This window comes from Neovison vison, chromosome 2, assembly GCF_020171115.1.
Source record: "Neovison vison isolate M4711 chromosome 2, ASM_NN_V1, whole genome shotgun sequence".
Taxonomy (NCBI): Eukaryota; Metazoa; Chordata; class Mammalia; order Carnivora; family Mustelidae; genus Neogale; species Neogale vison.
Window position 1 is genome coordinate 94,366,816 of NC_058092.1, and position 13,227 is coordinate 94,380,042.

Sequence of the window (13,227 nt, forward strand, 5' to 3'; positions counted from 1 at the left end):
GGAGTGTCTGCAGTCCCCCCAAACAGCCCAAACTGCACTTCTTTATAGGCTGCGAGGAGAATCATTACCGTGTGAGGTTGTCAACAGGGAACCAAGGCCAAGGACAGAGCCGGATAAGACAATAACTGAATAGTAACTACAGGCCAGGCACTGTTCTAAGCACTTGACTTACATTAACTCATTTATCTTAACCACCACAATACAAAGCAGGGTCTCACACAGTCATTTTCCGATGAAATAGAGCAGAGACCAGTAACTTTACCAACATCAATCACAAAGTAGGTGGAGGAGTATGGAATTGAACCCATGCATTCTGTCTTCAGAGTCTAAGCTTTTAACCAGTAAATATAGAAGTAAATGCGGGAAGGGGAGCCAGAATTGTAGGGCACACCCTGTTTATCTATGCCTGCCAGAGGAAAACAGACGACCTAGAGTGAGAATGCCGGGGTAGGACTTCTAAAAGTGATTTAATCTTGAGACACTACTAGTTATCTTTTACTAGCCACCGACTTTATGGCAGGCACCACGAAAAGGTGCTTAACAATGCTCCCAGTAACTCCCTTGAGTGCGATTACACCACCCCATTTCACGGATGAGGAAGCTGACGCACATGACTTGCCCAAGACCTGGCCGGGCCAACTGCGGAGTGGCGGCTGCCCACGTGGCGCCGGGAAGCGGAACGCGGCGGGGGCGGGGCCTGCCCGGCGGGGGCGGGGCCTCGGATCTGGCGGGGCCTCGGATCTGGCGGGGCCTCAGGCGTCAGAGAAGCTCCTGGGCTCTAACAAGGCTTTGGTGGGGTCGCACCTGTTGCATGACTCCCCCGCAGTCCAGCCTCGGTAGTCCGATCTCGAACACCCAGAGAGCGTGGAGAGAACCTCAGACGAGTTCCGGGTCCTGCTCTCTGGGAAGCACGTGGCCTGCTCGCCTCTTGAGCAGAGAGCTGGGGGTCGGGACTCCCGGGTCTTCGCGAAAGGTCCGTGCAGCGGCCGAGGTCTATCGGGGCCCACCTCCCGCCTCCGGGCATTTTTTAAAGACTGCCTTCCTTCTTCCATATCCGTGCCGGGGGCAGGGGACCTCGGAGGGACTTGGCCAGGATCTGGGTCCCAGCCCTCCTCCCCTCCTTTGCGACCTCCGCTTCCCGGCTGGGCAGACCCTGGCGGGCAGCCTCCCCGGTACCCCTGCGGGCTCCGGCAGCATGGCCTCAGGTGAGTGTATGTGCGCGTCTGTTGGGGGTAGGGTCTCTGGGACGGAGAAGTGCATGGCCTGGATGACAAGCGTGTGGGGGTCTCAGCACAGCCAGCAGACCTAGGGAAGGTGGCCGTCTCCTCCTGGGGCGGGCCTGGGAGAGCAGAGCCTGAGTGCGAAAAGACAGAAAAGTCTGAAGTTGTTAGTGTCTCTTTCCTAGCCGCCGCCCCCCACCCCCCCACCAGAAGCCCCTGCCTCCTGGCCTCCCTGCCGTCCTAGAAGGTAGCTTCTGCCGGTCAGTGGAATTTTCCCAAGACAGGCTCCTCCCTGCTGGGCCGGGATTCTCAGTTCTACCCCCATCCTCCCAGAGCTGGACTACCCCTGGGGCTGGGAGTCTGATAGAGAAGAGAAAAAGGGACTGTGCCCCAGAGGGGCTGGGTTTTCACGGAGAACGCTTGCTCTGAGACAGTGTGTTCTGAGTTTGGGGGAGCTCGGGCTGGATTTCTGTTTATTACTATTTTTTTCTCCTATGCTGGCTGGACCAGCTACCCCGGACTTTGACTCCTGTGCCCCAGAGCCCTGGCAAGGGGCAAGGGCTCCTGAAGGGGTCAGTGGAGTGCTGGGGGCTGGCCCTTCCCCATCTTGTTTGCTAACCTCCACCCTCCACCTCCGCCCCTCAGGCCCAGCTAGCAGCAGTCGCGTCACTCCAGGGTCTGAGGAGGGAAGGGAGGGGATAAGAGGCGGGGATGGAGGCCCCCCTCCCCGAGGTTGCCTAGACAACATCAGAAATCGTGGCCAGGGCCTCTTCCGCCTGCGGGGCTTCTGCTTCCTGCATCAGTCACTCCCGCTGGGGGCGGGGCGGAGGAAGGGGTTGGATGTGGCAGAGCCGGGCCCAGCTGGAGCGGCTCGGACTCCCCCCGCCATCTCCGCGGCTGGAGCCATGGCATCCAACCCATCTGGCCCCGGCAATCCCAAGGCCAAATATCCCTTTAAGAAGCGGGTCAGCTTGCAGGCCTCCTCTGCAGTACCAGGTGAGTGTGGGCTTCCTAGCCTAGGGCGCGGGCTCTACCCGACCACCGCTAGCCCAGGCCACTGGTCCTGTATGTGTGTGGGAGGGGCTGCACCTGCACCCCCTCTGGGGTTAAGCCCCTCCTTGTCCTCCTTCCGAGGGACAGCTGGCTTGGAAGGTGGGGTGGAAGGTGACAGCTTCTGTGTTGGGGGTGCTGCCCTCGGTAACAAGGAGTGGGCGCAGGTGTGGGTGCAGCAAGAGGTGTGTTTGCACACGTGTCAGCGTGCGGATGTGCTAAGACCGTGTGCATGTGGAGCGTGTGTGAATGGAGAGGGAGATGTGTGGGACTGGCTGCTTTGTGGGCTGGCCACACTGCTGGCGGCTGTGTCTTTACCGGGCAGGCTTGGGCTTAGTGGTTAGTTCTTTCTAGGACCCTAGATCTGGAATCCCCTTGCTGGGGAGGGGGCTCTGATATTCAGGCACACTCATTGCTACTGGGCATCCTGGGGGCTGGGGGCTTAACCATATCCATCATTTGCTGTTGGCCCATTCCTGGTTTTTCTGTGGACTTCCTCAGAAGTACGGGGTGTCCTTGGGCCAGGCCTGTTTCGGGGGCTCTGGCTGGGGCCACTGCCTGCTTGTGTGCTCCTGTACCCTTTGGTTTGGCTCCTGCTTTGGGAGGCATTTCTGCACCATTCGGAGCAGGCAGCGTGGTGTGGCTGTGTCCATCTCCTGAGTCTGCCTGAGTCTGCTAGCCGAGGGATATCTACCTATCGTCTGCTGCCCCCAGGCTTTGTGGCTAAGGAAGGACACCTCCACCCCCCATTTTGGTGACCAGGTCAAGCCAGCGTCTTCCCCCGCCTCCCCTCAGCAGCTATCTGTACCTATAGCCTGACCATCTATCCCCTGTATTTTCTTATGCCATTGAAAATCCTGCCCAGGGGTCAGGGCTGTTCTGAGGGTCTGTGTTTTCCGTGCCTAGGTCTGGGCCCTCCAGAGAGTGTGTCCGCTGGGGCTAGATCCTTTGGGTGGTCACTCAGTGGGAACATCTGAGACTTAGGGGTTGAAGCATTGGCCATGTCTCTGCCTCTCGACTGAGGCAGTTCTGGCAGGGAGTGAGGGACTCCTGGTCAGAGGGTAGATGAGGAGGCAAGATCTTGGTTGATGGGAGCAGTTCCCTCTGGCTTTTGGTGGACTACGTGTGTGTGTGTGTGTGTGTGTGTGTGTGTGTGTGTGTGGTGCAGTGCGCAGGCTCTGGGGAAGGGACCAGTAGGCAGGAAGCTGGGTCTTCTAGGCCTGGGCTCAGGGAGCATGGAGCCTCTCACCTCTAGTGAACCCTGTGCGGAGACCTGCAGCCTGGAGGAAGGGTTCTGGCCGCCGGGACCTGTCCTCGTCACCCCAGTGTTTCTGTTGACATCCTGGGCCACCCTGCTCAGATGGGAGGGTGAGATTAGGACCTTCAGTTCAGCTCCAGCTGCCCTGGAGGTCTGTGGGCGGCCTCTTCTGCTGGGGGCTAGGAGGGAGGAGTTGTGTAAGGTCAGGGTTCTTGGGCAGGCAAGGACCTGGGACTCTGTCTTATACTCTGGGTATGGAGCAGGTGCCCATCTGTCTTTCCTCTTCCTACTCTGCCCTCTTCCAAGGACTAGCTAGTGTCCCCCGACCTCCCCCCAGTCTCTTCTCCTGTCAAGTTCTGTTCTCTTTCCTGTCCTTCACGGTTTGGCTGTGCTGGCCCACACTGGGCCCGAGTAGGCCTCCCTGGTAGGTTGGACTCTATGTGGTAGGTGTTTTGGAGGGTCCCAGGAGTTCATAATCGCAGATAATGGTGTTTTACACAACACTTGCAGAGCTGTATCTCTATGAGCCTTAAGGCGGTTGGTGGGTATAGATGGGGCTGGCTCTGCTTATCGCCCCTTTATAGACAGGACTTGAAGGCTCCGGGAGGCAGAGACAGGCTAGTAAGTGGGAACTGAGTCAGACTCAAGTCCTCCAGATTCTAGTCCTTTATCTCCCACACTTTTCCTCCTGGACAGTTTGTTCCCAATGATAGGCTTCGAAAGGAGACTGGAGGTCTGGGGAGCCATGGATCAGGTCCCATGGGCAGCAGAGAAGCTCAGTACCTGGTCCCTACCTGTACTGAGTCACTTCCCTCACTGCCTGCCAGCTTCTCTCCCTGGAAGAGGCTTTGTCTGTCCCCGGGGACCCCACAGACAGGGACACAGGGGACATTGGTGAGCAAAACAAGGCTGGCCTGGGGCTGTTATGTGCAGAGATGAGGGCTGCTGACCTCCCCTTCTCCCCCCTACCCCTGGGCCGCCCTGACCCTACCTGCTCACTGTTCCAGAGGGTGGGAGGCTCAGCCCTGACCCTCCCTGTATCAGCCTATCCTGCTGCACCCCTCTGGGGGCTCCCCTGTAGGCCAGACCTTTTTACTGGGCCTTTTTATCTTATAGGTTAAAGCTGTTCCTTTCTGAGCTTGCTTTTATTTCCCAACTCTGATGCTCCATCCCTTGATTTCTGGCTCCCCTGGGCCTCCCGAGCCCCCTGCTCTCTGTCATCCTAGGGTCTCCCCTGCGTGCAGCAGCACTTGGTACAGCCCGTGCCGGCCCCTGAGCTGTCCTGGGGGACTGGCTACTGCTCCACTCAGCAAGGTGGCGGGCGAGGGGCCCAGGGCTGCTGGCTGGAGCTGCCCGAACTTTGTAGGTAGGACCCAGGCTGGCACCAGGGAGAGCGGGGGCTGGGTTCTGGTTCTAGGGCAGGCACCTCTGCTTCCCTTTGTCCAGCCTCTGGACCCAACTCTGGAGGATCGTGAAGTGAGCCCACAGACTTAAACACACGCTACCTGGGCAGAACCTCCAATCCATCCCTAAGATGGGGAAAGGAGGGTGCTGGAAGGCAGTCCCCTTCCGGGCAGGCTGGGAGAGCCGAGTTTGGTGTGGAGAGCTTTGCGGGGGTAGGGAGGGTGGGCTGGTAGCCCAGGGAAGGTCTGAGTTGCCTGGGAGCTCAGGCAGCCCCCAGACTAGCAGCTTCAGGGCCTTTAGTGCCTGTGTCCTGGTGGTACAGCTGAGGAGTTCAGCCTTCCATGTGGAGAGGCCCTGGCTTCTGATCCTCCCTTCCCCGGGCCCTCCCTGGGGCCTCCGGCCCAGATCCTGGGGCCTCTGAGTGGCGCAGACTGTTTGTGGCAGCTCCCTTTGGAGGGGCAGCCAGCAGTGGGAGGGGCCAGCTGGGGCCAGGCTGCATCTTGGCAGCCCCAGGGTCCTGGGGGAGAGGGCACGCCCCTGGGGAGGAGGTAGGGTTCCTGCTGCCATCCAGGCCCTCCTCTTCCTGTCCTCTTCCCTTGGGTTCTGGTGCCCAGGTCAGAGCTGAGTGGCAGCTGTATGTTGCCTATGCTCTGTAGGTCTGGGATGTCAGGCACGGGCCCTGGGTTTCTGGGAGGAGGGTCACTGGGTCCAGAAGCAGGTTTGATCAGGGCCGGCCTGCCTGCCTGCCCTGGGAGCTGTGGACTGGGGACTGCTGGCTCAGCCACTGGGTCCTTCTTGAGCACGTGGTGTGTGTGTGTGTGTGTGTGTGTGTGTGTGTGTGTGTATGTGTATGCATGCGCATACGTGTACGTGTGTGCCTGCTTGTAGGAGGTCGCCTGCTCACTGAGGCAGCACTTCATAGTGCAGAATTCGGATTCTTACTCGCGGAATGAGTGAATCCTCTAGCTCTAGAGGCTGCCTCAGGAACCCCCACGCCTGAGCCTGGAATGGGTGAGGGGCCCTGTGCCAGAAGGTGAAGGTGAGGTCCTCTGGGAGCCACAGGCAGGCTCACTCCTCGGCCTCTGAGGAGGCAAGGCCCACTTTGCAGGCTCTGGCCTCTCTCTGGGAAAGGCCTGGGGTGCATGGGGGCCGTGGGCTTCTGGTGCACCCAGGCCCTGCCCTCCACCCTTTGACCCTGGCATCGATGTCTCCACAGAGGCTCGGGGTGGGCTGGGGGCCCCTCCGCTGCAGTCGGCCCGATCCCTGCCAGGCCCTGCCCCCTGCCTCAAGCACTTCCCACTTGACCTGCGCACGTCCATGGATGGCAAATGCAAGGAGATCGCCGAGGTATCACCTGGCACCGCACCCTATGTCCCTCCACTGCTGTCCCCATGTCCTGTTTCTGCTCCCCACCCCCCTCCATCTCAGCCATCCCCTTACTCCACGCTTGGCTGTGCCCTGACCCCTAGCCTCCCCCAGGTACCTCCAGCTCCTGTTGTGCTCACCCCAGCCCTAGATGCTGCAAGGGAGGGCCTGGCATACTGACCCTGCCTTCCCTCCCACCAGGAGCTGTTCAGCCGCTCCCTGGCTGAGAGCGAGCTCCGCAGCGCCCCATACGAGTTTCCGGAGGAGAGCCCCATTGAGCAACTGGAGGAGCGGAGGCAGCGCCTGGAGAGGCAGATCAGCCAGGATGTCAAGTAAGGCCCCAGCCCTACAGTCCGGCAGGCAGCCATGGCATGGAGGGGGCACAGGGCAGTCTGCCCAGTGTCCCTCTGTCTCCACTGGGACACCTTCAGAGCCTTGTCTCTGTCCCTTTCCCACTCCGTCCTCCCTCAGGGACCCACCAGGGAGGGAGCATAGAGCAGTGGTCTGAAGCACAGGCTTTGGAGTACAGCTCCTGGGTCCTGGTTCTGTGTGGTACCCACCTGTGTGGCCTAGAACATGTCACTCAGCTTTGGGGTGTGCTTTCTCGTCTATAACGTGGGGGCCTTGAGGAACAACACGTGCACAGCAGCCGGCACAGGGCAGGGACCTGAGAACCAGGGCATCCCTTGTCATTGACCTGACCTCTTGTGCCTCTCCCTTTTAGGCTGGAGCCAGACATCCTTCTTCGGGCCAAGCAAGATTTCCTGAAGACAGATAGTACTTCAGACTTCCAGTGAGGAGGGTGGAGGGGCGCGGAGGGATGTGGGGATGTGGGGCTGGGGCCTCTCCTGCTGCGGGCTCTAGCCCCCCTCCTTTGTGCTCACCCCTTTTAGGCTCTACAAGGAGCAGGGTGAGGGGCAAGGTGACCGGGGCCTGCGAGAGCGAGAGGTGGTGCTAGAGCGGGAATTTCAGCGGGTCACCATCTCCGGCGAGGAGAAGTGTGGGGTCAGTGTGGGCAGGGCCTTGGGTCTCTCTACCCCTGTCATCCCCATGTGTCCCAGTGGGCTGCCCCAGCCTCGGAGCTGGGTGTGGCTCAGAGAGGGCATTTCTCTTCCCAAAAGCAGGAGGGGCGAGCGGTCTGTGGCTGGGAGCTAGCGGATGCACTCTTTCCAGGGTCAAGGCTTTGGGGAGGAGGCAAGGGTGAGCCTGGTCTGGGTCTGAGAGCAGGGAGAGTGACCCCGGGGTCCTTGTCTCTAGGTGCCATTCACAGACCTGCTGGACGCAGCCAAGAGCGTGGTGCGGGCGCTCTTCATCCGGGAGAAGTACATGGCCCTCTCGCTGCAGAGTTTCTGCCCCACCACCCGCCGGTACCTGCAGCAGCTGGCTGAGAAGCCTCTGGAGACACGGACCTACGAGCAGGGCCCCGACACCCCTGTATCCGCTGGTGGGAGCCCCCCTCCCTGCCCTGCTCCAAGCACCCCTATGTCCCCAACTCCCTGGGAAACTCCACCCCGCCTGCTTCTCACTCCCTGCCCTCCCACCAGGCTCATGCCAGCCTCTTGGCTCCCGGTGGGTGGAGGCAGGGGCAGGAGCTCTTCCGCTCTATGGGGCCTCTGGGCAGGGCAGCTGATGGCCCGGAAGAGCCCTAACTCTGCCCTCCCTGCCCCGCAGATGCCCCGGTGCACCCCCCCGCGCTGGAGCAGCACCCCTACGAGTACTGTGAGCCAAGCACCATGCCTGGGGACCTGGGCTTGGGTCTGCGCATGGTGCAGGGCGTGGTGCATGTCTACACCCGCAGGGAACCCGATGAGCAGTAAGCGGGTGTGGGGAGTGCTGGGGGGGAGCTGTGTGGGGGCTGCACTGGCTGGGTAGGGCCCACAGGGCACAACTTGCTCCCTCACCTGAGCTCCCCGCACCTGCCAGCTGCCTGGAGGTGGAGCTGCCATACCCTGACCTGCAGGAATTTGTGGCAGACGTCAATGTGCTTATGGCTCTGATCATCAACGGCCCCATGTGAGTTCCTGCCAGGCCCAGACTCTCCGCTTCCTTCTAGCCTGGACCGTACCGCCCCAGCCCTGCCGCACACACCTGCTGTCCCCTCACACCCTTTCACAGTTACCAACCCAGACTTTCTCCCCATCCATTGCCCCGTGCGCAGCCTCAGTGCTCTTCCCACCCTCTCCCCTGCCGTATGTGGCCCAGAGCCTCAGCCGCGTTCTGTCCCTCCCCAGAAAGTCCTTCTGCTATCGCCGGCTCCAATACCTGAGCTCCAAGTTCCAGATGCATGTGCTGCTCAATGAGATGAAGGAGCTGGCCGCCCAGAAGAAGGTGCCACACCGGGATTTCTACAACATCCGCAAGGTGGGGCCTCCCCCCAGGCCTGGTCCTGCACCCCCACCCGGCCTCCCTTGGTAGACTGGACTCCAGGGAACCCAGTGGCCATGCCCCCACCGTTGCACCCCAGGTGGACACACACATCCATGCCTCGTCCTGCATGAACCAGAAGCACCTGCTGCGTTTCATCAAGCGTGCGATGAAGCGACACCTGGAGGAGATCGTGCACGTGGAGCAGGGCCGAGAGCAGACGCTGCGGGAGGTCTTTGAGAGCATGAATCTCACTGCGTATGACCTGAGTGTGGATACGCTGGACATGCACGCGGTCCGTCCTGGTGGCCCAGGGCTGAGGGGCTGGGTCAGAGTGTGGCCAGGGGGCACGGGTGACCTGGGCCTGCCCCTCTACCCCAGGACAGGAACACCTTCCATCGATTTGACAAGTTCAATGCCAAATACAACCCCATTGGGGAGTCTGTCCTCCGAGAGATCTTCATCAAGACCGACAACAGGGTTTCTGGAAAGTACTTTGCCCACATTATCAAGGTGAGGAGGAGGGACCGCCCAGGCCCGTGGGCAGGGGCAGCATGAGACTTGGGCAGCCCTTCACCTGACTACACAGGAGCCCGGTGTCATGAGTGGATAAGCGGGGCAGTTTTTCCTTATCCCCTGCATGACTTTCAGGAGGTGATGTCAGATCTGGAGGAGAGCAAATACCAGAATGCAGAGCTGCGGCTCTCCATCTATGGGCGTTCGAGGGATGAGTGGGACAAGCTGGCATGCTGGGCTGTGAAGCACCGAGTCCACTCTCCCAACGTGCGCTGGCTTGTGCAAGTGCCTCGCCTCTTGTGAGTGTCCCTTGGGGCGGGAGGGAGAGTGTGGAGGCAGAGTTCAAGGGGATGGCACCTGCCTCCTGCCTGCCTGGGATGGCAGGGCCTCCCTGCCAAGCCACATCAGAGTAGAAAGGGAGCCCCCTGGTTCCGCTTGTGGGCCGCCCAGCCTGGCCCACCTGGTGTTGTGCGGAAGTGCTTCTGTGAGTGCAGGCCAGGCTCCCATACTGACTGACCCACACATCCTGCGTGCGTCCGTCTTGCCTGCAGTGACGTGTACCGTACTAAGGGCCAGCTGGCCAACTTCCAGGAGATGCTGGAGAACATCTTCCTGCCGCTCTTCGAGGCCACCGTGCACCCTGCCAGCCACCCGGAGCTGCACCTGTTCTTGGAGCACGTGAGGGGGCCACACGGGGCAGGGGAGAGGAAGGGGGCCTGCCTCGGTTGGGGGAGCTGCAGTTCTGGGCCTGACCCCCAGCTCCCGTGCCAGGTGGATGGCTTTGACAGCGTGGATGATGAGTCTAAGCCCGAGAATCACGTCTTCAACCTGGAGAGCCCTCTCCCCGAAGCGTGGGTGGAGGAGGACAACCCACCCTACGCCTACTACCTGTACTACACCTTTGCCAACATGGCCACGCTGAACCACCTGCGCAGGTGCCCGTCCTGCCAGCGCGGCGTCTGCTCCCCCTGCCCTGGGGCCACCGGAGCCCTGACCCACCCATGCCCCCACTCCTGGACCCAGCAAGTTCTTTCCGGGCTCAGCCCTCACAGCCAAGAATCTGCCCCTGGTCCTTTGTCCCAGGTCCACAGGGTCACCGGGTCGGGGCCTGGGAACCTGGGCTTGGGCACTAACACGCTTTCTCTAACCCCCAGGCAGAGGGGCTTTCACACGTTTGTGCTGAGGCCACACTGTGGGGAAGCCGGGCCCATCCACCACCTGGTGTCGGCCTTCATGCTGGCCGAGAACATTTCTCACGGGCTGCTTCTGCGCAAGGTCAGGGTCTGCACCCCCAGCCTCCCCTCCCGGTCACTCACCTTCCTTTCAACCCTTCAAGTGTCTTGAGCAACTGATCTTCCTCCTCACCAAACCCCCAGTTTGGCCCCCTGCACACCCCAGCCTCTAAACCGTGGGCCTTGTTCAGATCTTGGCTGTAAATGACCCTCTACACGTCAGGCCCAGCCCAGGCTCCCCACCCCCTCCTCCTGCAGTCTGTACCCTCCAGAACCAGTGTCCTGCCCACCTGAGGCCGCCTGACGGACCTTCCCCCACTATTGCCTGCCCAGGCCCCAGTGCTGCAGTACCTGTATTACCTGGCCCAGATTGGCATCGCCATGTCGCCGCTCAGCAACAACAGTCTTTTCCTCAGCTACCACCGGAACCCGCTACCCGAGTACCTGTCCCGTGGTCTCATGGTCTCTCTGTCCACCGATGATCCCCTGCAGTTCCACTTCACCAAGGTCAGAGCCTGGGAGGTGGTCGTTGGATGCTAAGGGCACGCGGGTCCCTGGGTCTTGGGGCTGGTGCTGCCCCCTGCTGGTGGAGTGTGGCACATCTTGTGGTTTTGGCGGATCCCGCCCAGAAGGGGGTGGTGCAAGGACAGGTGGGCGGGGACTGGGTGGCAGGCCGGCATGCACCCTCCTGAGGGCACCTGGCCTGCGCAGGAGCCACTGATGGAGGAGTACAGCATCGCCACCCAGGTGTGGAAGCTCAGTTCCTGCGACATGTGTGAGCTGGCCCGGAACAGCGTGCTCATGAGCGGCTTCTCCCACAAGGTACTACCCCCCCTGACCTGGAGCCTGGTGCTGGCCCTTTCCTCCCTTGTGTGCTTGGGAAGGTCCCCGGGGGGCTGGCCCTGGGGTGGTTCGGGGCTGTGGCCCTGCCTGACAGCCCTGCCCACTGCAGGTGAAGAGCCACTGGCTGGGACCCAACTATACCAAGGAGGGCCCTGAGGGCAATGATATCCGCCGCACCAACGTGCCGGACATCCGAGTGGGCTACCGCTATGAGACTCTGTGCCAGGAGTTGGCGCTCATCACACAGGCAGTCCAGAGTGAGATGCTGGAGACCATCCCCGAGGAGAGCGGGGTCACGACAAGCCCAGGGCCTCAGTGAGCCCAGCCTGCCATGTCCCCTGCCTCTCAGCACCTCAACCATGTTTTCTCTTCTCCTCTCTCCTCGCCGTTGTTGTCTGCATGTGTCTATTCTTTTTTGTTCTGTCCTGCATGTCTCCAACCTGTGTGTTCCCCGTGCCACCTCCGGGAAGGTGGGGCACAGAGTCTGCTTTGCCCTTGTTTTGACTCAGATGGGACTTGATGGCCCAGGTTTGCTGGCTGCCCTGCCCGTGGCCCTGTCCCAGGAACTTCTGAAGCCTGGCTGTCCTGTGGGTGTCTCGGTGTCCACAGGGGCGTGGGATGGTTGAGGGGGGCTGGCCCCTCCAGCCTTTGGGGTCCCACCTGGGCAGATGTTGTCTCATGTGTGTGGCTGAAGAGCCAGGCGGGTGGGGCCCGAGCAGATCTGCCAGGGCATCTGTGGCGCTCAGGCAGCTCTAGCGAGCACGGCTGGGCGGAGATCTCAGTCACACCCCTGGCAGCCTGACTCGGGCCTCAGAGGCACTGGACCACCACCTCCCCCATGTCACTGCCTAGCAGTCTCTTCTGTCCTTTCTCTGGTCCACATGCTCCTCTGGTGTCAGCTTCCTGTGCCTCTGTGGGAGGGGGCAGCTGCCCTGTGTTGTGTCTGGGGCCACTACAGCTGGAGGGTCCTGCATCTGTCACCAGCCCTGGGGGTGGGAGTCCCATGACAGTCCCCAGAGTTTTTGACCAGATCTGAATCCACCTGGCCCTCTGCATTGTGTTTTGGACCGAGGCCTTTGCTGTGAAATGCAGTGTTTCATACAATCCCATCTTTCCTAGTGCATGAGAAATAAAGATTATTTAAGTAATGAGGCAGGTGGGATCTCTGTTCAGAGAGGGAGAGCCCTGGGCATGGTGGCGGAGGGAGGATCCAGGAGCATCACGGATCCAGAGACGGCAGGTCCCAAGGGGAGTGACTGTGCTTGACTGGTGTGTGTGTGTGCCCATGGAAATGGACTAAGGAAGCTGGGTGGCAGGCGAGGCCTAACGGGGACACAGCTGCTGCCCCAGGCCTTCGTCCAGCCTGCCCCCTCTGAAGTGGGCACTTGGTTCCAGGTCTGGGCACATTCCTGTCATACCAGTTGGAGGACTGGTATCCCCTCCGTCTCCTACTTCCTTACTTCCAGCCTCTCGGGACCGCGGGGTCAATGTGGGAATCCGCACTCACAGGCAGACTTGAGGCCAGTGGTTCTCAAACTTGGGACAGGAGGCTCTTCTGGGGGACTTGTTTAAAATGCCATTCCCAGGTCCTACCCTCAGGGGTGCTGATTCCTCAGGGGGAAGGTATGGCGTGGCCATCTGCGGGCTCCCCCGCACATGATCTTACAGGGGTGGGAGCAGGCCTCTGTCTTTGGGATCCAGGCTTAAATGACTTGGCTCCAGTCCACGTTTTACGTGCAGTCTCCCGGTTACCTCCTTGCGTGGGCACAGAGGTTGCTGGAATGTGCTGCCCAAGTAAGGGGGAAAGTGGAATGTGACCTGTGCTGAGCAGGGTCTCAGGTCGGTGACAGAGAAGTCTACAGCAGCTGAGTGGGAGCTAGAAGGTCTGGCGCTTCAGAAGCACTCAGCCCTGGGACAGGAGCAGGAGTAACCGAGGGCCCAGTGAGGGAGCAGGGGGCTGGCTTCCTCTCCTCCC

At 60.8% G+C, this 13,227-nt stretch overlaps 1 protein-coding gene across 2 annotated transcripts; it reads left to right on the forward strand.

Annotated features, from left to right (window-relative positions):
- Nucleotides 1-733: 733 nt before the first annotated feature.
- Nucleotides 734-12,404, forward strand: AMPD2 (adenosine monophosphate deaminase 2). Of its 2 annotated transcripts, none has more exons than XM_044238860.1 (18): nucleotides 734-1,205; nucleotides 6,149-6,279; nucleotides 6,499-6,629; nucleotides 7,022-7,090; nucleotides 7,191-7,302; nucleotides 7,555-7,741; nucleotides 7,969-8,110; nucleotides 8,221-8,310; nucleotides 8,529-8,658; nucleotides 8,762-8,956; nucleotides 9,043-9,174; nucleotides 9,313-9,476; nucleotides 9,729-9,855; nucleotides 9,949-10,112; nucleotides 10,332-10,452; nucleotides 10,743-10,916; nucleotides 11,121-11,231; nucleotides 11,362-12,404. In XM_044238860.1, exons 1-18 carry the CDS (start codon nucleotides 812-814, stop codon nucleotides 11,569-11,571), a joined length of 2,784 nt encoding a protein of 927 aa, XP_044094795.1. In that variant the 5' UTR covers nucleotides 734-811; the 3' UTR covers nucleotides 11,572-12,404. The 2 variants fall into 2 exon arrangements, with proteins under 2 accessions (XP_044094795.1, XP_044094794.1); XM_044238859.1 differs by lacking the exon at nucleotides 734-1,205 and adding an exon at nucleotides 2,069-2,216.
- The last annotated feature ends 823 nt before the right edge of the window (nucleotides 12,405-13,227 follow it).